This window comes from Elephantulus edwardii, unplaced genomic scaffold (genome assembly GCF_000299155.1).
Source record: "Elephantulus edwardii isolate Elephantulus edwardi_28Jun2011 unplaced genomic scaffold, EleEdw1.0 scaffold00063, whole genome shotgun sequence".
Lineage (NCBI taxonomy): Eukaryota > Metazoa > Chordata > Mammalia > Macroscelidea > Macroscelididae > Elephantulus > Elephantulus edwardii.
In genome coordinates this window covers 11,843,622-11,864,907 of record NW_006399813.1, presented here as the reverse complement: position 1 = coordinate 11,864,907, position 21,286 = coordinate 11,843,622, and the positions used below count along the sequence as shown (strand labels likewise).

The 21,286-nt window shown below is 45.0% G+C and overlaps 1 protein-coding gene across 1 annotated transcript in view; it reads left to right on the top strand.

The window, feature by feature from the left end:
• The first annotated feature begins 6,869 nt into the window (after positions 1–6,869).
• LAMB3 (laminin, beta 3) overlaps positions 6,870–21,286 on the top strand; it is a 65,741-nt gene continuing 51,324 nt past the window's right edge. The window contains exons 1-2 of the mRNA XM_006887944.1: positions 6,870–6,894; positions 7,700–7,854. Coding sequence (XP_006888006.1) covers positions 6,870–6,894; positions 7,700–7,854 — 180 coding nt within the window. The remainder of the gene's footprint in view (positions 6,895–7,699; positions 7,855–21,286) is intronic.

Below are 21,286 nucleotides of genomic sequence, written 5' to 3'. Positions count from 1 at the left end.
CCAGCGGTAGGAGACAGGGATGAGTTATGGAAATGGGTGGTTGAGATTGTTAACAATTTCAGCTTGCTGAGGACCACAATCCAAACTCTTGTCACTCAGGAAACTCTGCTGTCAGGGGCCTCTCTAGAGTTCTCAAGAGTGACAATGTCAGTCTAGACATGTCAGGCCGTGGTCTTTGTAACTACTTGTTATACATCAGAGAGCTGGACAATGATTAAGATGACAGAAGAAGAAGGATTGATGCCTTTGAGTTGTGGTTCTGGAGAAGAATATTGGACTTACTATGGACCACCAAGAGAACTAACAGGTCAGTCCTGGGGAGGGTGAAATCAAGCTGCTTCTTGGGGGCAAGGATTTTGAGAGTCCATTTGACATGCTTTGGGGATGTGACCAGGAGGGACTGACCAGTCCATGTAGAAGGAGATCACACTTGGAAGGGTGGAGGGACAATGTAGAGGAGGAAGACCCCAGATGAGATGGATTGATACAGTAACTGGGGTAATGGGCAAAGGGGTGTCATACACAGTGAGACTGGCTCAGGATAGAAGAGAGTTCAGAGCTATTGAGTTATAGTCAACTCGGTAACACATAACAACAACAGTCAGGGTGGGGATTCTTGGTGGTGCAGTGGTTAAGCTGCTAAAGGTTGACAGTTCAAATCCACCAGCATCTCTGGGAAAGAAAGCTGTAGTAGTCTGCTTCTGTGAAAATTACAGCCTTGGAAGCAGAGGGCGCTGTTCAGCTCTGTCCTCGTGGGTTGCAAGGAGTAACAGCAATGGTTCGGGCTTTGTTCAGAGTAGGCTTCATTGAAAAGGACACATGTGGGCAAATGTAAAAGAGGTCATAGAGCCAGGCTCACAGTCGTCTGGAGAAAGAACACTCCAGGCAGAGGGTGCAGGTAGGCCAAAAGCCTGGAGACAGGAGCAGGGCTGATACTTCTGTGACGTAGTATGTTACAAGTTGCCTTGCTAACCAAAAAGGTCAGCACTTCCAATTCACCAGCTACAGCGATGTAGAAAAATAGCCAGTCTCCTGCGGAGATTTACAGCCTGGAACACCCAGAGGAGGGTGGCTATGAGTCGGAACCAATGTAAGGGCAGAGGGTGGGTGAGGAGGACAAGTATCTGGAGCACAGGAGGGAGGGGATAGTAGCCATGGAAGTGAGATAAGGGGGACAGATGCTTCACTCTGTGAGGGCTTTGGATGTTACCCCCAGTACTGAGCTTGCTGTGCTGTATGAGAAGGAATGTGACATCAGGATTGGTGGAAGACTCGTCAACAACCTGCGTTATGCAGATGACACAACCCTTCTTGCTGAAACTGAGGAGGCCTGAAGCGCTTGCTGCACAAGGTCAAGGACTGCAGCCTTCAATACAGACTGAAGTTCAACATCAAGAAAACAAAGGTTCTCACCTCTGGGCCAATTGGCAGCATCAGAATGGATGAAGAGATTGAGATAGTTCACAGCTTTAGTTTGCTTGGCTCCACAGCCAACACTGTTGGTACCAGCAGCCAGGAAATCAAGAGACAAATTGCATTGGGAAAGTCAGCTATCAGGGATCTCTCAAGAGTACTGAAGAGCAACGACATCAGGCTGGAGACGAAGGTGCACCTGATCCGGGCTATAGTCTTCGCAGTTATGTTCTGCGCATCGGAGAGTTGGACAGTGACTAGGGATGATAGAGAATTGATGCCTTTGAATTGTGGTGCTGGAGAAGAGTGTTGAATATACCATGGACTGCTAGGAGAATAAACAGGTTTGTCCTGGAGAGGGTGAAGCCAGAGTGTTCCCTGGAGTCAAGGATTCTGAAGCTTCAACTGGCATGCTTTGGGCATATTGCAAGGAGGGACTGGCCCTTGGAGAGGGACATCATGTTTGGGAGAGTGGAGGGGTGGCAAAGGAGAGGAAGACCCTCAATAAGATAGGTTGATTCTCTGATTGGGCTGGTGGGAATGAGTGTATCGGAGACGGTGAAGTTGGCACAGGATAGAATGGTATTTAGGGCTTTTGTACATAGTCGCAAGTGACTGGACCGCACATAACAACAACAACAACAAACTGAGCTCGCTTACACAGGGTTCTGATCAGGGCAGCAACAGGAGCTATTCTGTTGGGACATGACCCTAGAGCAGTTAAGAGGCTATTGCTGAATCCTGGATAAGAGAAGTCCCAGCCAGGAAGGTTGAAGTGGCTTAAGGTTAACTTTAGAGGGAGGAGCTAAGGGTGTTTGCTGATATGGATATGAGAGAAGCAGGAATCCAGGCTGATTTTACCAGCTACTTTCCCATGCATAAGTGGAGCATAAATGAGCCATGCTGTGTGGAAGCTGAGGCCTTGGGGTCTCTGAAGCAGGAGGGTGGGTGACATGGAGAGAGGAAGGGGCCCAGAGCAGGAGGCTGACGTGCTTAAGCAATTTCCTCACCTCCCTTCATCCCTGCCAGCCACCCGTCAGCCTTCATGTTGCTGATTTAGGCTTTTCTGTCTGCAAAAATCATGTTCTAAAGTTCTAAAGCCTGTGACGGGCCCCTGGAGTTTGAGAGCTGTGGTGTGGGAGACTCTATTGGAATATTATAGCACCCTGGAAAGTGAGGTGCGGCACTGAGCTGCCTTTGGTCTATGAGACCAAAGTTGTGAGAAGGTCTGCTGGGACTTTGCTGGGAGGGGGTTGAGTGCACCGGCAGATCAGCTGCCGTCTTCCTCTGCACGCTGCTGCACTGCTCCAGGACCTGCCCAGACGTGTGAAGTCTGAGACAACACACACTTGTTTTCCTGGGCTCCCATCTAGGGTGGAGAGGGGGACTTCCTGAGCCTCAGCTACTGCCCGCCCCACCTTGTCTGAGATCCCGGGCTTGCTCTCAGGGTGAGTTAATTATTAATGAACTCTGTCACATCCGCTTTCCTGCTGATGGGCAGAGGATGGGCAGTTCCAGGACTGTGGACACTTCCTGGAGACTTTCCTAACATTGAGGGAGTTAGAACAGTGAAGAGAAAGAGAGCAGATGGGAGGGACCCAAGCACAGGGGTGCCCCAGGTGACAGGTTTCTATGAGGACATGATAGGTGTCTGCGTTATTGTCAGGGACAGGGGCAGGGGAGCTGCTCACAGGGACAGCCACTTGTTGCATTAAAACCAGATTTCACTGGGATCACTAAAGGGGGCAGATTCACGTTCATTGAATTAGTAGCAATGATGTCACTTTGAGGACTAAGGTGCGCCTGATTCACTGGCTATGTATCTGAGAGTCTGACCATGAATAAGGATGACAGAAAAATTGATGCTCTTGAAGTAATGAGGGTGGAGAAGAGTGCTGAATATCCCACAGACTACCAAAAGAACAAACAGATATGTCTTGGAGAAAGTACAGTCAGTGTCCCTTGGAGGCAAAGATGATGAAGCTTCAACTCACATACTTTGCTAGGAGAGTTCCTTTGGGGATGTCCTTTGGGCATGTCCATGGGAGAATGACATGCTTGGAAAGGCGGAGGACAGCAAAGGAGATGAAGAGCCTAGACCAGGTGTATTGACATAGTGGCTGCAGCAATGGTCTCAAGTGTGTCAGAGATGATGAGGATGGCGCAGGATAGGACAGGGTTCAGGTCTGCTGTTTATAAAATCACTACATGCTGTATTTGGCTTGAAAACACCTCACAACAATGAGAGCTACAATATTAGCTATTCACGTAAACAACTTATTATCTACATGCTAGATAGAGTGTTTGCTTCTCCTAACATCTGAACTTCTGCTCACTAATAACCTGAGAGCTAGGAATGCCCAGATTAATCTGCACAGCCTTACATTCTCTCCTTGTCAGTGGTGTCTCTGCTTGTCTAACTCCGCAACCCCATGTTCAGCCGAGCGTAACCCTGCCTGTTCCTGTATGGTCTCCTCTGTGCGTATGTCTGTTGTCATAACTACGATGTCAGTTCATTTTCCTGGGGCCTCTTTCTCACTGATCCTCCTCCTTTCCACGTACAACTTGTAGCAACCCTATAAATGGGCAGGAGGTTCTAATCTACCAGCTGGTCTGAGAGAGAAAATGAGCAATCTCCTCCCTTGGAACTTATAGCCTCTGAAAACCCACTGGAAAGTCGATGATGGGTTGGTTCCAACTTGAGGGTGAGCGATTTGAGGGTTTTCTGTTCTACATTTCCAAGAACCACATCTTGTCCATCCAGGCATGGGCCTCACGTTCTTCTCTTCTAAGGAGCATTTTGTTCTCAAGCCGATTTCTTGGATATAGTCCTCCAATGGATAGAGAACCTTCTGGCTAGGGGGACATGGTGACAGAGTCACCTTTAAATAGACTCTTGGAAGGAAGGAGTGAGCAAGAGTGTTCCTGAATGATGCCAGTGCAGGCTCTCCAGGGCCAAGACAGGGACTGGGTGCCCTTCCAGTTCTCTCTCCAAGTCCTCTGACCCTAACCTGGGGAAAGCGTGTCCTATGGGACTAGTCTCCTAGTCTGGATTGGTGCCGACTGCCACTTAGCATGGTTTGAAGCCCAGCCCGCCTAAGCCGGGAGCCTGCGTGGGGCCCCACTGAGGAAGCTGCATTATCACCCGTGGCACCGGCCCAGGGGAAGTCTGCGTGGCCTTTCTCAGCGCAGCTTTGCTTCAGCCTTTCCCTCTATCTCTTGTGGTCAGATGCGTTTTCTGGTCCTCCAGGCGGGCATTCCTGCCCACGCAGGGAGGAGCTAAGCGACTAATGCTCAGTGGAGGTGGAGGCAGTGACTCACGCAGGTAGTTACCTGCCCTTCGGCTGGCTGCCAACCCTGCAGAGGGAGCCCCAGGGGAGGCATTTCATTACCCTGTTCATGCTTCTGAGATGTTCCCAATTCCTTGGTCGATTTGGGCTTTGACCCCTTCCGGGTGAGACATAGCCCTTTAAGGATTCTCTAAATTCCCCAAGGAGCTGGGATTTTCCACTCTGTTCTGTCTTGGGGTGAGTTAGGTGATTTCCAGGGGCCTGGAGGTTTGGGTCTTCTGATCTCCAGCCCTTGTGATAGGTCTGGGCTGTAACATCCACGTACAAGCCCTGATCTTTATCTACTCTTCTCTCTGGGTGGTCTAGGCCATAGAAAGACATTGACTCTACTGTCCTTTGAAAGTGCCAAGAACAGCGCTTGGAACAAATGTTCATGCCCTTTCCCACTCCAGGTATCCTGGGCTCAGGTGATCACTACCTCAGCACTATTTGCCTGGTGCTCCTGTTCACAGCACACTTGCTGCCTCTTACCCCCGCACGCCCTTACCGCACCTATGGCAGCAGGCTGGCACTACTAAGCCTGTCTGAGTCCTCTGGACCAACCCACTTGTCCGGTCCCGTCTCAGGGTCTGGGGTGGGTGCTGGTGCAATGACGGCAGATGGGCGTGCCAGCCGCCAGATTCCTGAGAGCCGCCCTGCAGTGGGGCTACGCCCCGCCAGGGAGTCTCCAGAGGTGAGGCTGTTTAAAAACTTGGAGCCAGGAAGGGAGACCCTCACATTCACGGGGGAGCTCTTAGGCGATCTAGAGAAAGAGCAGGAGCAGCGCGGAGGGAGGTATGTTATCTGCCTTCACCTGCCCGGTGGGGGTGCTGGATCTCTGGGTGCCTGGTGCCTAGCTGCAGGGCCAGATTCCTTCCTCTTCCTGGGAGCTCACCTGAGTGAGCTCACCTCTGACACGGTAGGTTAAAACGCCTGCCTATGTTTGGATTTCTTTTTCACTGTCTGATAAGTGGCTCCGTCACTTAGAAAAAAACAGTTTCATATCTAGGACTGAGCAAAAAAGAGAAGCAGGAAGGGTGGTCTGGCCAGGCCTGTCTGAGCAGTGCTTACAATGCCCAGTTCCAGGGGATTTCTGACTCGGGCTGGGAGGGCAGATAGAACTAGAGGAAAACCACACAGTTCTGCCTCTTAGGCCTGGGCTTTGACCTCAGACCCAATCTCCCTGGAGGGTTTTGGAAGGGATTATTTTGGAGTATTAGGATGTAGGATTTGAAGGTGCCAGGAATGAGCCCAGGTCCTCCAATGCCCTGCCTTGTCAGCTCCCTGCACCTACAACCTCCGCCAGAGAAGCCAGTGTGTGTTTGGCCTTGGAACAGAGTGAGTGTCCAGTCCAGGGGGAAGGTGGGCAGGGCATGACAAAGGGAAGAAGATCATGGAAGGGCAGGTCTGCATGTGAGACCCTCACTGTGACATTCAGTATCCACTCTAGACCCCTCCAGAACCTATTCTTTACTTCCTCCTGTCCCACCCCTCCTATACAGCCCCAGCCTGTCATTGGAGGCGTTTGAAGTTACTTCCAGTTTAGATGAAATCCTGGCAGCTGTGTCTGTCTCCTTTGTATTCCTCCTACCTGCATAGTCCAGTGTTGTGGCCTCCACAGCCTGGAAGCCATGCTTGTGGAAGGAGAGAATCACTTCCAGCAAAGCCCTCGGCCTCTTTTATCATCCACCTTTGTGTCTGTAGTTTCAACCTTAAGAAAGGTCAGTCTTTTCTCTTGGGGCAGCAACAGGGAGTTGGATCTTCCTGTAATTTCTGTCCTGCAAATTGTCTAGGCTTTGCCTATTCCCTCATTGTCCTTACGGCTATGCGGGGTAGTGTGTGGTCCCTCCTCCTGAACTTCCATATTAGAGGAGAAAGTTGAAGTCTGAGAGGACACTGGACTTTTCTCAAGGTATATTGTGAGTCACTTGCTAGCTGCGAAAGAGGCGTATTCCAAGACTTTGGTGACAGCGCACCAGCTTGCTGTCCAGAAGTGTTCTAGCTCAAGACTAAATCTTAAATGTGAAAGAAGAGTGTGGTGTGCCCTGAAGGATCATTCTATTCACACATGCTTCTTTTCTCTGTTCCAGGTAAAGTCTATTTGGGGGATCACCCCACTGGCTGAAGATGGGGCCACTCCTCCTGTTTTTTGGTAAGCACCCCTTCTCACACCTTCAAGCCCTGAAGTGACAATCATGGGGAGGTAGGGAGTTTGCCAAAGTCTATCACCTATCACCTATCTCATGGTTTTGGAGATCTAGTCTACTGGGAACATCATGAGATTTCCCCTTCTCGTTGGTTCTTTTTGGAATCAAACAGCCTCTACCTCTCTTAAAAGGCTCCCTGCTGTCCTCTTACTATTTTTCTTCTTTTTTTTTTTTTTTAAATTTTGGTCCTCTTAATTTTCTCTCAGCATAGTTTTGGATTTCCTGATTGTTCATCAAATCTAATGATTAGATTGGTCATGAGATCACCCTCTCTGTTTCAAGTTGGATCAGAGCATCATGATCTGAGTTTTCGATTTTTTGAGTGGTGGTGGCTGGCCACTGATACAGTGGGATTGGGTCCGTGTTGCAGATAATGGAGCAGCATGCTGGCATGTCTGAACAGTTCGCAAATGGCTCTGCAGTCAGCCCTACACCAGGCTGCAGATGACAGCCACACTGCTGGGAACAGAGCTGTAGACCGTGTGACCATGTGTGCTGCTAAGTTGAATGTGTGTGTATCCTGGATCCTAAAGCCCCATTTGCGTACCACGTTCCAGGCTCAAGGGTAGTGCTTTGCCAGATTTCAGAATGTGAGGCCAGCAGTTTTGTTCAAAGATATCAGGACTTTGATAATATCTACCCAATAAGGCCAGCATCAGTGGGAGTCTAGTTCTGCCAACATCCATCCCTTTGAGGGATACTGGGGTATCCCCTTTCTGGTCTTCACCCCACCACCTCTTATAATTACAGCCTTGCCCAGCCTCCTGCATGCCCAGCAAGCCTGTTCCCGAGGAGCCTGTTATCCACCTGTTGGGGACCTGCTTGTTGGGAGGACCCAGTTTCTCCACGCTTCATCTACCTGTGGACTGACCAAGCCTGAGACCTACTGCACCCAGTATGGAGAGGTAGGCTCCACCTCTGTGGCCTCCCGGGATAGAAGTGAGTTGAGTGCGCCATGTATCCACTGAGTACTTGACAGATGTCTAGCCCAGTGCACAGTAGGTAACATATGGTAACATATAAAGTACAAGGCATGATCCTCGCCTCTAAGGAATTGGCGGCACTTTGGTTGGGGTGGAGAAAAAGTCATCAGAATTAGCTGAATAGACCTTTCCTCTTGTCCTGGGTCAAGCTGCAGTCTTTCCTCAGCCATTAGGCATGAACAGGGTAGTTCTTCAGGTATAGGGAGCAGATAATCAGATACATGTTCTTCCTGTAGGTATAGAGAATCACATGTACTGTCTTTGGTGGACAAAAGCAAGGCTATTGGACAGTGTTGCTGGAAGGTGTGTTTTAGATCAAGTTCTTGTCAGCTCTTACCTTAAATTGGGCCACTGCTGCTCCATGCCATTACCTTTGTGGTCAGAGGAGGGAGATGCATGGAGGCAGGGCTAGCAGGATAAATATATGTGACTGTGGGCTGGCGTGTACTTTCTATACTTACCAACATCATGTATGATGAATGGACCTACCTCTCATCCATACGGTTCACTAACTCAAGCAAGTTATTGCTAAAGCTCATAGGTAAGTGAGATAAATTAGGAAGTACTTGAGGTTAGGAGGTTCAGGAATTCAGCAGATTAGTTAAAAAATGAGCTAAACTTGTGGGGCGGGTCTCGAGTCTGGCGGGAGCTTTCTTGCACCTGTGCCATTAAATCTCCCCCCGAATTAAAAAAAAAAATGAGCTAAACAAATCCATGACTCAAAGGCTTTGAGCTGTTTCAATGATCATTGCCAGTGTTGGCAGCTGACTTTTGTTGTTGTTGTACGTTCTTGGCTATGTTGATTCTGTACCTTTTCCGTAGGGACTGTGGTTATCATTTTCTCTCCACAAGGTCAGGTTATTTCTTTGCTCCTCGTTTGCCAAGGTTGAGACTGCAGGTTATTTTCTTGTCTCCCAGCTGCCTGTCTCATCTGGCTGTGCTTCTTCCTTTGAAGCTTGAGTTTGAATAAGAGAATGGTTGAGAGTGTTTTGCTGTTGAGTCTCTACAGGCTTTGGGGTGGGGGGAACAGAAGATAATGAATGAGAGAGATTGATCACCATGATGGAGAGGTTTGTCATCTGCCGTTTCCCTTTTCCAGTTAGCCCTTGTCTTCGGGACCATGGAAGGTGGCATTGAATACCAGCTCTGGGCATCCCTCTTTTAATAACATCTTTTAGATGTTATTGGGTCGTGGTTTTGAAGGTACAGGAGCAGAGATGGCTGTGTTTTTGCATTTCACTCACTTGGACAGGAATGCCCACTTGGCGAGATTGAGTAAGGTGGCCAGCATCAGGCGAGGACTCCCAGGAGGCTCAGTTGCTCCACAGACATCTGGGAACCTGGCAATATGAAGCTTTCTAGGCAACAGAATAATTTTAGCTGCTTTCTTTCTATTCCTCAAAAATCTTGGGTCATTGAGCCCATGCCTGAAAAGATTTAGAAGACCTCTGTTGATCTGTCTAGAGGGAGAAGAATCAAGAAAAGATCACATACTGGATGCTGGAATGTGCCTCCCTCTCAGCCCTGTCTGTACACTGTCCCCTAATGCCTAGCTTTGCCTGCCCTCTGCCTCTTCTAGCTGCCTCGGGCTGCCACATGGCTTCCCTACTCTTAAGCAGTCCCATGAGAGAACAGGACACTTGCAAAAGAGAAGTCTAGACTTTTGTAACCCAGGGGATGGATAAATATCTGTTATTTTCCTACCAGGAAAGATGAGAAACACTTCTGCTCCTCTCCTTCCCCATCCCCCCCACCCCCCATATGAGGGAAATAAATCCATGGAGTCTCTTGGAAAGAATAGAAGGTGCAGCATTGTACACTTGGGGTGTAGACTCCAGTCTGTCACTAACAACTTTTTGGGTGTGCTTGGGCAAAGTGTCAGTCGTGTCTCAGTCCGAATTTCCTCTTTGGCCAGTAAGGATTAGATAAAGTGGACTGTAGGATGGCTTTCTACTCTAGCATTATTTGGGGGCAGGAGAGGGGGAGAAACCAAACCAAAAAATCCCAGCACAACAAAAACAACAACAAACTCAGACATCTAAGAGACAGTTTCTCTCCTCCTGCCATCTATCTCTCCATCTTGTTTCACATACTTTGAACATGTTATCAGGACCTCTGGTGGCCTAGTGGCAAAAAGCTGTGCTGCAATCCCAAAGGCATGTAGTTCGAGGCTACCAGCTGCTCCATGGGAAAAGGATCAGCACTCTCCTATGCGATTAGCTGCTTCTTGAAGACTCAGCAGAGGGTCAGCTGTGTGTTGGTTCCAACTCTACGGTACACAACGACATCAGGAGGAGCTAAGTCCTCAAGAAAGAACATCATTCTCAGAAAAGTAGAGGATCTGTGATGGAGAATAAGGTCCTACACGTCATGGATTGAAGCAGTGTCTGAAACAATGAGCTTAAGCTCATGCAGACTGTGAGGGTGATACAGGAGCAGACAAGTTTTCCATCTGTTGTATACAGGGTCATTGTGAACCAGAGGTGACTCAGCGGCATCTAATAACAAAACAACAAACAGAAGCATATCATCACTGAGATTTTCCATTGTACTCGTGGCCAGAGATAGTCTCTAAGTATTCTGTGGGTTCAAACAATCATCCTTTAAGTTAATAATGCCACACATGCTATTTGTGCCACCCAGGACCTGCAAAAGCTTTAGTAGCCATCAGTCAAGGCATAAACTCAAAGCACAAGAGATGAACTTCTTGTCCTCTGTGGACATGTACCCTGAGTCCTCTCAGTACAGTGGTGGCTGTGTGATTAAAAATTGTCAGTGCCTATTTTTCTCCAAAGTTTCTGATTTTAAATTGAATTGGTTTATTATTTAATGATACTAACAGCTACCATGAGACACTAATGAACTCCCATTTACTCAGCCTGTCTTGTTCTGTGCCCTTGTGTTGGCTCCAACTTATAGTAATCCTGGGTACAAAAGAATAAAAGCTTGCCTAATCCTGTCCCATCCCCACAAACTCCACTTTGCTGATAATTGCAGTCACTGTGCTAATCTATGTTATTGAGGGTCTTCTTCACCGTCCTTTTTCTCTGAGAATGATGTCCTTCTCCAGGGACTGGGCCCTCTTGATAACTTACTCAAAGTAGAAATATCCCTATTTAGGCCTCAGAGAAGCACTGGTGACTGGGTAAGGAGTTTTGCAGCCAACATGAAAGCAGGAAGTTTGACTCTGGTGCTGCTCTGTGGGAGAAAGAAGGGGGATTTTACAGCGTCTGAAAACTCACTGGAGCATTACCTATGCGTCAGTTCTGATTTGATGACAATGAGTTATTTTTTTTTTAAAGATTATTTTTCTTTTAATTTTTATTGTATCATTTTTTACATGTACCGTCAAATCAGATCTGACTGGTACAGGAGGAGATTGCCCCCTCCTTCTCCAGCAGAGCATCTGGTGGATTTGAACTGGACAATGAGTTATTGAGTTTGTTAACTAAACATGCATCTTGTTAGGTACCGTTGAGTCAGAACTGAGTCAGAGTTGACCCGCCAGTAGGTTTTCCGAGGCAGCTGAATCACATGGAGGAGATTGCTCACCTTTCTCCCTAAGAGTAGCTGGTGCATTTGAACCGTGTGCCTTTGGGTTGGCAGTGCAAACTCTTACCACTAAGTCACAACAGTTTTTCATTAGTTTTTTAAAAAACCTTATTTATGATTCAAGTTTTACAGAGCAGATTGCTCTTTCAATCAACCATTCTTACGTATTTTGTTTTATGACATTGATCCAATCCTTACTATAAATAATCACTATTCTCACTATCTCCCTGTGTTTCTTTTCTTTTTTTTTTAAAAAAAATATATATACTAGTTTGTTTACAAAATTCGAATACGTTATTTTTCACATTGGGTCTTTCTCATTTCCTTCACACACCCCCATCAGATATTATTAACTCCCCCCCCCTTATCCCTCTGCTTTTATCCTCCCTTCTCTTGGATCCTCATACATATTCTACATAATGGTTTTATACAGTATTTGTCCTTATGGGACTGAGTTAGTTCACTTAGCTTAACACTCTCCAGTCTCTCCCAAGTTAGGTAGTAATTTACAAAATCATTGTTCGTGCATGCTTCACAGTATTCCACTGTATGAATGTACTGTAATTTCTCAATCCATTTGATTATAGTTGGATATTTGGGCTGCTTCCATGTTATTGAATTGATGAATAACGCTACTATAAACATTGGTGTACAAGTCTCCTCATTTGATAGGTTTTATTTTCTGGTCGAAAATCAGTTGACCATAGATAGCTGGGTCTATTTCTGAGCACTCAGTTTTGTTCCATTGGTCTATGTGCTTGTGATTTTACCAGTACCATGTTTGGGTTACTACCACTGTGAAGTAGGTTTTGAGGTCAGGGAGTATTATGCCTCCTACTTTATTTTTGTTTCTCAGAAGTGTTTTTCTTATTTGAGGTCGCTTGCTTTTCCAAATAAACGTGACAATTTCCCTTTCGATATCCTTGAAAAATGAATTTGGTATCTGGATTGGGATTGCACAGAACATGTAGATTGCTTTTGATAGGATTGTAATTTTCACAATATTGAGTCTTCTTATCCATGAATAGGGCACACTTTTCCATTTCCTTAGGTCTTTTTTCATGTCTTGCAGAAATGTTGTATAGTTTTCTTTGTACAGGTCTTTGGTTCACTTTCCGGTATCTCAATTTGTAGTTGGCTACTATAAATGGTATTGCTTTCTTAGTTTCCTTCTCTGAGTTCTTTTTGTTACTGTAGAGGAATCACACTGATTTTGGTATGTTGATCTTATATTCTGACACTCTACTAAATTGGCCTACTAGCTTTAACAGTTCTTTTGTTGAGTCCTTGGGTTTTTCTGTGTACACTATCATATCATCTACATATGGCGATAGTTTAACCATCTCTGCTGATCTGGATGCCTTTTATTTCCTTCTCGTGACGTATTACCCTAGCAAGCACATCCAATACAACATTGAATAAAAGTGGTGACAGTGGGCATCCTTGTCTGATCCCTATTCATAAGGAGAACGCTTTCCATCTTTCTCCATTGAGAATATGTTGGCTCTTGTTTTTTCATATATATTTTTCAGTACATTGAGGAAATTACTTTCCATTCCAATTTTGTTGATTGTCTTTATCAGGAAGGGGTGTTGAATTTTGTCAAATGCCTTTTCTGCATCAATTGTTATGGTTCTTGACTTTGTTAAAATGGTGAGTTACATTGATTATTTTTCTTATTCTCTCTGTGTTTCTTATTTATCCCTCCATTCTTTCCCTTCATGCCTTCTGAGTTTTATCCTTGGACAAATGCTGTCCTTATGATCCTGTATAAATGAATGTTCTAAGGCCTGAGTATCTCCCTGGCATTGTTGTTGTTGTTCTGTTCCATCAAGTTGCCTGCTACTCATAGTGACCCTATGTACAATAGTTCTGAACCCTGCTCTGTCCTGAGCCAGTTTCGCTGCCTCTGCCACACATAACCTAATTACCCTCCCAGTTACTGTGTCAGCACATCTCATCTGGGGTCTTCCTCTCCTGTGCTGTCCCTTACCTTTCCAAACATGAAGTCCTTCTGCAAGGACTGATCCTTCCAAAGTATTATTGGCATTGTTCACCTTAAACATCTGTCTTTTGTTTGGCTGCAAGCTGTGCCATGGGGATGAGTTTAGCTACAGAATCAAAGGGTGCTCAGAGGCATGATTCTGGGGTTTTACCACTCTCCTTTAGACCAGTAAACCTGTTCATTATTGTGGGGTTTTTTTTTAAGATTTATTCTACATTTATTTCCCACTCTTCTCATTACCTTCTGTTGTGATCTCTTTTAGAATGGTTAACATTGGTAGCTGGGCACCATCTAGTTCTTTTAGTCTCAGGGACTTACATGTTGAGGATTATGAGGTCTATTGGTGCTGTGGATTAATCGTTCCTATGTGTCTTTGGTTCCTCACCCCACCCCCTTCACTCTTCTTTGCCCACATAGGAGAGAACAATGGTTAGACCTTTGGTGGCTGCTCACAAGCTTTTATTTATTTACTTATATTTTCTTTCTTTTTGTGTACCATTGAACTGGATCCATCTGGCACAGGAGGAGATTGCCCCTCTTTTTCCAGTGGAGTATCTGATGGATTCGAACTACGTGCCTTTGGGATTGCAGTACAGCTTCTTGCCACTAGGCCACCAAAGCTCCCTTTTTATTTTATATTGTTTTGCATACAAAATTCATATACACTGTGTTTCATTCATGTATATTGTGTTTCACATAGTCCTTCATTCACACTGTATTTCATATGATCATTCATATACATTGTGTTTTATAAAATTATCACCTTTCATCTAAGCCTACTATTACCCAGTCTTCTCAAGTCCCCACTGGATCTTTCCTAATTCCCACTGCTCACCAAACTCTGTTATCCTGGTGATTCCTCGCCTCCCCGCACCCTTTCCCATTACCCTTCTTCCTTCTCCTTTTGGACTTTTATACACATCTTACTAGTTATCCCATGTGTAGATTGTCGAATATTGTCCTTGTGCACTGTGTTATGCCAGCTGGTGTGTCTTGAGTCAATGGTCCTGAGTCTATGATAAGCCCTGACCCACTCCTTCAGGTATTTGGTTGTGGTTAAGAGGTTTACATAGTATTATCCTCGGTTGGTTGTACTTGCTGCATGGGTATACTCACAGCACATGTTGAACTATCATTTGCTAATGTCTGTATGTCTACCTATGTATGGTAGGAGTATAGTCCCTTTTACTTGCCCATTTCTGTTCCCCTTGTCTGTCTGCCTTTTAATCCATCTGTATGTTGATGCTTCTTGTTACTGATAGTGTAGGATTGTGTATGTAATGGTCTATTGTTATTTGTAACTCTTTTGAACCTTTCATGTCTTTATTTAGTGATATTATGCTCATTACCATTTATTGTATATAGCCTTTCCTTTCTCCCAGCTGACTATGGGTCTCTTATCTAAGAAGAGGAGCTCTAGTATGTAGGGAGGTGAGCTGCTAAACCAAAGGCTGTGCCTCTCTGGTAGTTCAGATCCACTAGCAAGCAGTTTCTTGGGAAAAAGATGAACAGTTTTCTTCCATGAGACTTACAGCCTCTCCAGAACCATTGGGAAGGTCAGCTATGGAACTAACATCGAGTTAGTTCCAATTCAATGGCAGTGAATGAATCTTTTCCTTTTCTTCCTAATAACTGGTTTTCTTTTCACTTTCCCCTTCCTCCTGAGAAGCCTTGATAGATGCATGTTGAGCTAATAACCATGAGGCCTTTAGTTCAAATTTACTAGCTGCTACTAAGGAAGCAGGAGTGGCATCCACTTCCTAAACCACATGCCTCTGGAATCTGTGTGAACTCTGAGAAATGAGGATAGTCACAGAAAGTCTTCAGGACTTTTGTTCATAGGGTTGCTATGAGTCATGCTTAAGTCAATGGCAATCAACAGCACAATCAACAATGATAACTAAGGAAAAAGAAGGATTATCTCTTCCCATTAAGATTCACAGCCTTGATTTAATGACAATGGAAGAATTTTCTTTTACTTTTCAAAGAGAAGTGTGAACTGGAGGGGTGGGATAAGTAGGGAGAAAAGTGCAACAATGAATTAATGGAAATCCAATGGAGGGTCGCTACACATGAGAATTCACTGAACAGCATGGGGTTTGGTTTTGATTTAGTTCTCCTCTCCTTTTGTCCTTGGTAACCATCAACAAATATTTCATTCTATTTGTACGATTTTTCTTGCCTTTTAAAAATAATAGTCACTCACTCGTTGTCATCACGTTGATCCTGGCTCATAGCTGACCCTCCAGTGGGTTTCTGAGACTATGGATTATGTGGAAGGAGATTGCTAATCTTTCTCCCATGGATTTGCTGGTTGATTGGAACTACCCGAAGATACAGCCATTGGGTCACTTGCTATGGAAATTATTTCCATTGATTTTCACAATACCTCATGAAATTGTTATCCCCATGACTCCAACATTGGAAGGTTCAGCCTTATATGTTTAGAACTCAAACTTCTGACAGAACCATGTAAGTGTTGAGTTTTCTGAGTAGTTATAGATGAGGTACAGTTGACTGGTATGTCACAGAGCTGAGTTCTCAGTGCTGCTTCCTCACGTCTCCTCTGTGTCAGCCTCTACCTCACATACACACATCCCTTAAGCCAGGGCCTCTAGTTTGCGCTTCTCTTTTAATTCCCTGCAGCAGAGACATGGTGACCCCGGAGTCCAGTACAAAAATGATCCAGCACTGGCTAAACTCTCTCCTGGTAGCAGAGATGCAGTGCGATGGGATTTGTAACTGGTGGCAATCTCTGTGTTACTCCCTCTACCCCTACCCTGGCCACTCCAGTTCACTAACAGAGAGGGTGCTCAGAGCTGAGAGCTGAAGGGGCCATGAGGATCACCTTCCAGTTTCAGCATTGTGAACCAGGCTTATCTTGTTTCCATGTTACTGCCGCTGGCTAATTTTGTCTCAGTGACTAAATTCTGCTGCCTTGGGGACTTGCATCTGCAGGCTTTAGGTTCATGTTACAGTCTATGTAAAGTGTCCTCTCCTCCCACTGCCCTTCTGAGATTGGCTGCCTTGGCAACCCATTCACTGTCTGGGCTTGACCCCAGCTATTCTCTATCAAGCGAGCGGGAGGCCACAGTCTCAGCCTGTGTCCATGTTCTCTTGCAGCTCCTAGCTAACTTCTGGATGGACCATTGTCCCCTCCTTCCCTAACGTTCAAAGCATAGATAAAAATGCCTGTGAGTCTTTTCTTCTTTTGTTCTCTTTCCACACTTTCCCTGAACTTCAGTCACTCATCTGAAAGGTGGGAGTAATAATAGCATCTATTGTGAGGACTGATAAGAGAATGTGAAAGGTGACCACCGCCAGCATGGGGCCTGGACCCCAGTGCTGGGGCTCTGTGCCGACTCATGGGACTCCCTGTGTCTGAGCAGAACTACCCCCTACAGGGCTGTCAGTGGCCGCCGTCTTATGGAAGCAGACCACCAGGCTTCTTCCAAAGCTCAAACTGCTAACCTTTTGGTCAGTAAATTCACTGCTGTTAAGGTAGAAGCGATTCATAGCTGACCCACAAGCAGGCTTTTAGAGGCAGTAAATTGCATAGGAGGAGATTGTTTGTCTTTTTGCTGTGGAGCCACTGATGGATTTGAACGGCCAGGGAGGTACCCTCTTTGGGCTAGCAGCACAGTTCCCTACCAATCATGGCACCAGAAGCAAAAATGGGCCTACCCATGAACCCCTGGCAGGTGCTGGATGTTCCATTGTCGCCTCATCCCACGCCCTTCTGGGAGCTGGGTCTCCATGCAGAGGCTGTCTCTACCCGAGAAACGGGTATGTAACCATTTCTTCACTGATCAGGACACACTCTCACATACCTCATTGAAAGCACCCTGTGACCCTGAGTTAGCTCACTCTTTGGGTCCCAAGATAACTGTTTTCCTGGTTTGCAATCATGATGTGAGTTGCTATCGAGTCAATTTTGACTTTTTGCAGAAGACAGCTACTCCATAGGTGTTTTTTTTAAAATTTTTATTTTATTATTTTTGTGTGAGTGTACCATCAAATCAGATCTGACTGGTACAGGAAGAGATTGTCCCTCCTTCCCCGGCAGAGCATCTGGTGGATTCAAACTGCATACCTCTGGGATTGTAGTTGCAGCTCCTTGCCACTAGGCCACCAGAGCTCCCCTCATAGGTTTTTTAAAAGGCTGGAAGGGAAGCTGATTTCAGAAGCAGATTGCCAGGTCTGTATTTCTGAGATGTCTTTGTGTGGGTTGAAACCACCAACCTTTTGGCTAGTAGTTAAGGGCTTACCTGTTTGTGTTGCCCAGGGACTCCATTGATTTCCAGTAAGCTGTCTGAGAACCCCAAAGTAGTCATGGTTAGTAAGAGTTCCTAGGACTGAGAGTGGAAGCTCTCTAGTCTGGTCATCTGGGTGTGTGACTTGATGAAGGCCACATGTGTATGAAGTTCTGTTTCTCCATTTATGCAGTGAAGGAGCTGTGCTAGTCGACTTCTACAGTTCATTCTGCTGCTGGTGCTTCTCAGAGGCATTCTGTCTGTGACCTGAAGCCTTAGCACCATCTCTTTCAGGGCCTGACTGAGCTGTGTTCCTTAATAATTTCAGTGTGGGACTCACTCCTTGGAACCAATGACTTTTGTCTAGAAGCCTTTCAGCCCTGATTCTTACTTTCATCGATGTCTCTTGCAATATTGTGTCTGCTCCCCTAAATGCTTTCTTTATCCCCCATCTCCTCTCTTTCTAGGGAAAGCCTTATTATCCATTTGTCTTAATAGCAGTCTTCCACAGTGTGTTCTTCGGGTTAATTAACTGTGCAAACCAAACAGCTGTCATTTTTATCTCTTGGAAACAAGCTAAGAAGTAGTAGCCACTTGGAGGTCTTTGAGACACACACACACACACACACACACACACACACACACACACACACCCATGTGTGCTCCTATTATAACAGCTCAACTTTTCTTTGTTTAGTTAGTTAGTTTTCTTATTCCTCAGAAGAGCTTATATGTTCATAGATATATATCTGTAAACCACAGGGTTGTGTAGTTCGGTGGGTGGAGGGAGGGTGTGAAGGAAATGGGCAGGATCCGGCAAGGACCGGAAAAGATTGGGTAATGATAGGTAAGGTCCAGTGGTGATTGATTTTATAAAACATAATGCATGGGAATGATTGTATGAAACAAAATAAATGAAGAATAATGTGAAAACACAATATATGTGAACTTGATAAACAAACTAATATAAACAAAATAAAGCAAATTGGGGTGGAGGGTTGTTGTTGTTAAGCACCGTTGAGTGGTAGACAACTCATATGACCCTATGAATGAAAGACCTAACCACTTATATAACTTTCATCGTTTCTCCATGTTCATAAAGTTTCCAGAGGCAAGCTGTTTCGGAAGTGGATACCACTCCTCCTTCCAAGCTTGTTTTAATTGGGTATCTCCACCAAACACTCTTTACCATGGGTAACCTTTCTCGCATTTGACACATCAGTTTCACAGTGTTTAGCATCACAGTAACCGTGAGTTACCTCTGTACAGCAAATGGACAGACCGATACTATACCACGTAGAAGAATGTTTGACCAAAAACAATTAAAACCAGGCCTGGGGGAAAATGTGCAGCAATGAATGAATGAAAAAAATTCAGCTTATCTGTAAATTTTCATTAAATCACAAAAAATTAGCTAAAAAATATGTATTGTGGAGGACATATGTGTATAGAGAACATGCTCATATATATGTTGTGATCCTTGTCCCACTGGCAGAAGACCTTTCTCTGGCCAAGATACCCATTACCCTGCTTACTATGACTTCTGAACAAAGCTAAAACGTTCCAAGCTCTTAATGTTGACAAGTCACTCTTTTCAATGGAGCTTTATTGAATTTCTTTTTAAAAATGCAGAGTCCATGGTAAGGGCCCCATATTAGTCTTTCATCAACAGACTAGAACTTAGCTAGAGCCTTTGGGTACTATAAATGGTTGATGCACTTGATTGTAAAACAAAAGTTTAGTTGTTCAAGTTCACCAAGTGGTATCTTGAAAGAAAGGCCTGGCCATCTACTTTGGAGACATCAGTCATTGAAAACGTTATGGAATGTAGTTCTACTCTTGATGCACAGGGAGCTGTCAAGAGTCAGAATTGATTTGAAGGCTTCTGGTTTGTCTATCTTAGCCAAGATTTACTTATCAGAAAAGTAGCTGTGATGTTTACAAAGATCTCAAGAGAGTTATACTCACAATTAATGCATTATGAGGGCACAGAAAACAAATGGAGAGAGATTCTGGGTGGGAGTGAGGGTAACGATTCTATTAGAGGGAAGAAAAATTTGGGTTAGTGAAGTATGACCGCTTTGGATTCCTAGTTGGGGAATACAGCATATGGGGTTAAGGAGAGAACACAGGGGGAAGCTATTAAGAGAAGACCCTGAAGACAAGACTAGATGGCCTCTTACATTTACAGGCTTGGATTCACCCCACATTGATTTTGGAATTCAGGCTCCTCAATGCCTTTGAACAATGTCTTGCCCACCTATCTAGCTTACTTCCTTGCCAAGCTTTCTGTTCACCGTCCAGGTAGCTATCAGAAGCCACTACCACTTGTAGAGCCTGAAGTGGTCTCAGGCAAACAAATGGATTCTGCACTCAGGTGTATGGGGAGATGTTTGTTTTTGGAGGGATCTCAGCTCGAGATGAGGTTGTCCTGCCCAAGGGAGAAAGGATGATGCATTCTGACAGTTGACTTTACTCCTTGTAATTGAGCCATTATGAAATCATCATTGATTACATCCCTTGAAGCGGAATGGTACAGCAGGCTTTGGAGTAAGATAGAATGGCGCAGGAATCCTTGCTTCATCATTTTGGACCTGCTTCTTAACTTCTCTAAATTTCAATGTTAATCTATAGAATGAGAGTACTCATCATTTTAAAAAAAATTGGAAGAATCTGTTCTGCAAAACAGTGTATTTGAATTTTATGAACAAACCAGTATATATATACACACACACCTCAGAGACATGGGAAGGATGGCATGAAAAAATACATATAAGTGCTCAACAGAAATCTTAGTCCAGCTCTTGATGCACATTGTTGTTGCTGAGTAATGTAGAATCAGAACCAATCCATAGCTGACCATCCATCAGGTTTTCAGAGACAGTTAATCACATGTGAGGATATATCTCCCATCCTTCTCCCATGGAGCAGCTGGTAGAGTCAACCTATGTGCATTCAGGTTTGCACTGCAAGTTCTTGCCACTAGGCCCTAGCAGATGATTTAAAAGACCGTGACTTGAATTGGGTGTCACTTACATCACTAGGCTGATATCATTGCCTAAACATTGGAAAGGGCTCTCACAGCAGACTTTCCCAGTGCAATACGTCTTTTGATTTAACTGCTGCTACCGAGGATGTTGATTGTGGATCCAAGCAAGAAGAAATCATTGACAACTTCATTCTTCTCTCCATCTATCATGGTGTTGGCTGGGTAATGAGGATCTTTGTTTTCTTGGTGCTGAGATGTAATCCACATTGCAGGCTGTAGTCTTTGATCTTCTGCAACAAGTGTTTGAAGTCTCCTCCCTTTGAGCAAGTGACTTTGTCATTTGGCTAACAAACATTGTTCATGAGTCTTTCTCTGATCCTGATGCCACATTCTTCTTCAAAAAATTCTCCCTCTTGAATGATTTGTTCCACATTCAAATTGAACACTTATGAAGAGAGGATACAGCCCTGATGCACACTTTTCTTGATTTTAAACATTAAGTGTTTCCTTGCTATGTGAACAGGCTTTTTTTGTCTAGGTATAGGATTTTTTTTT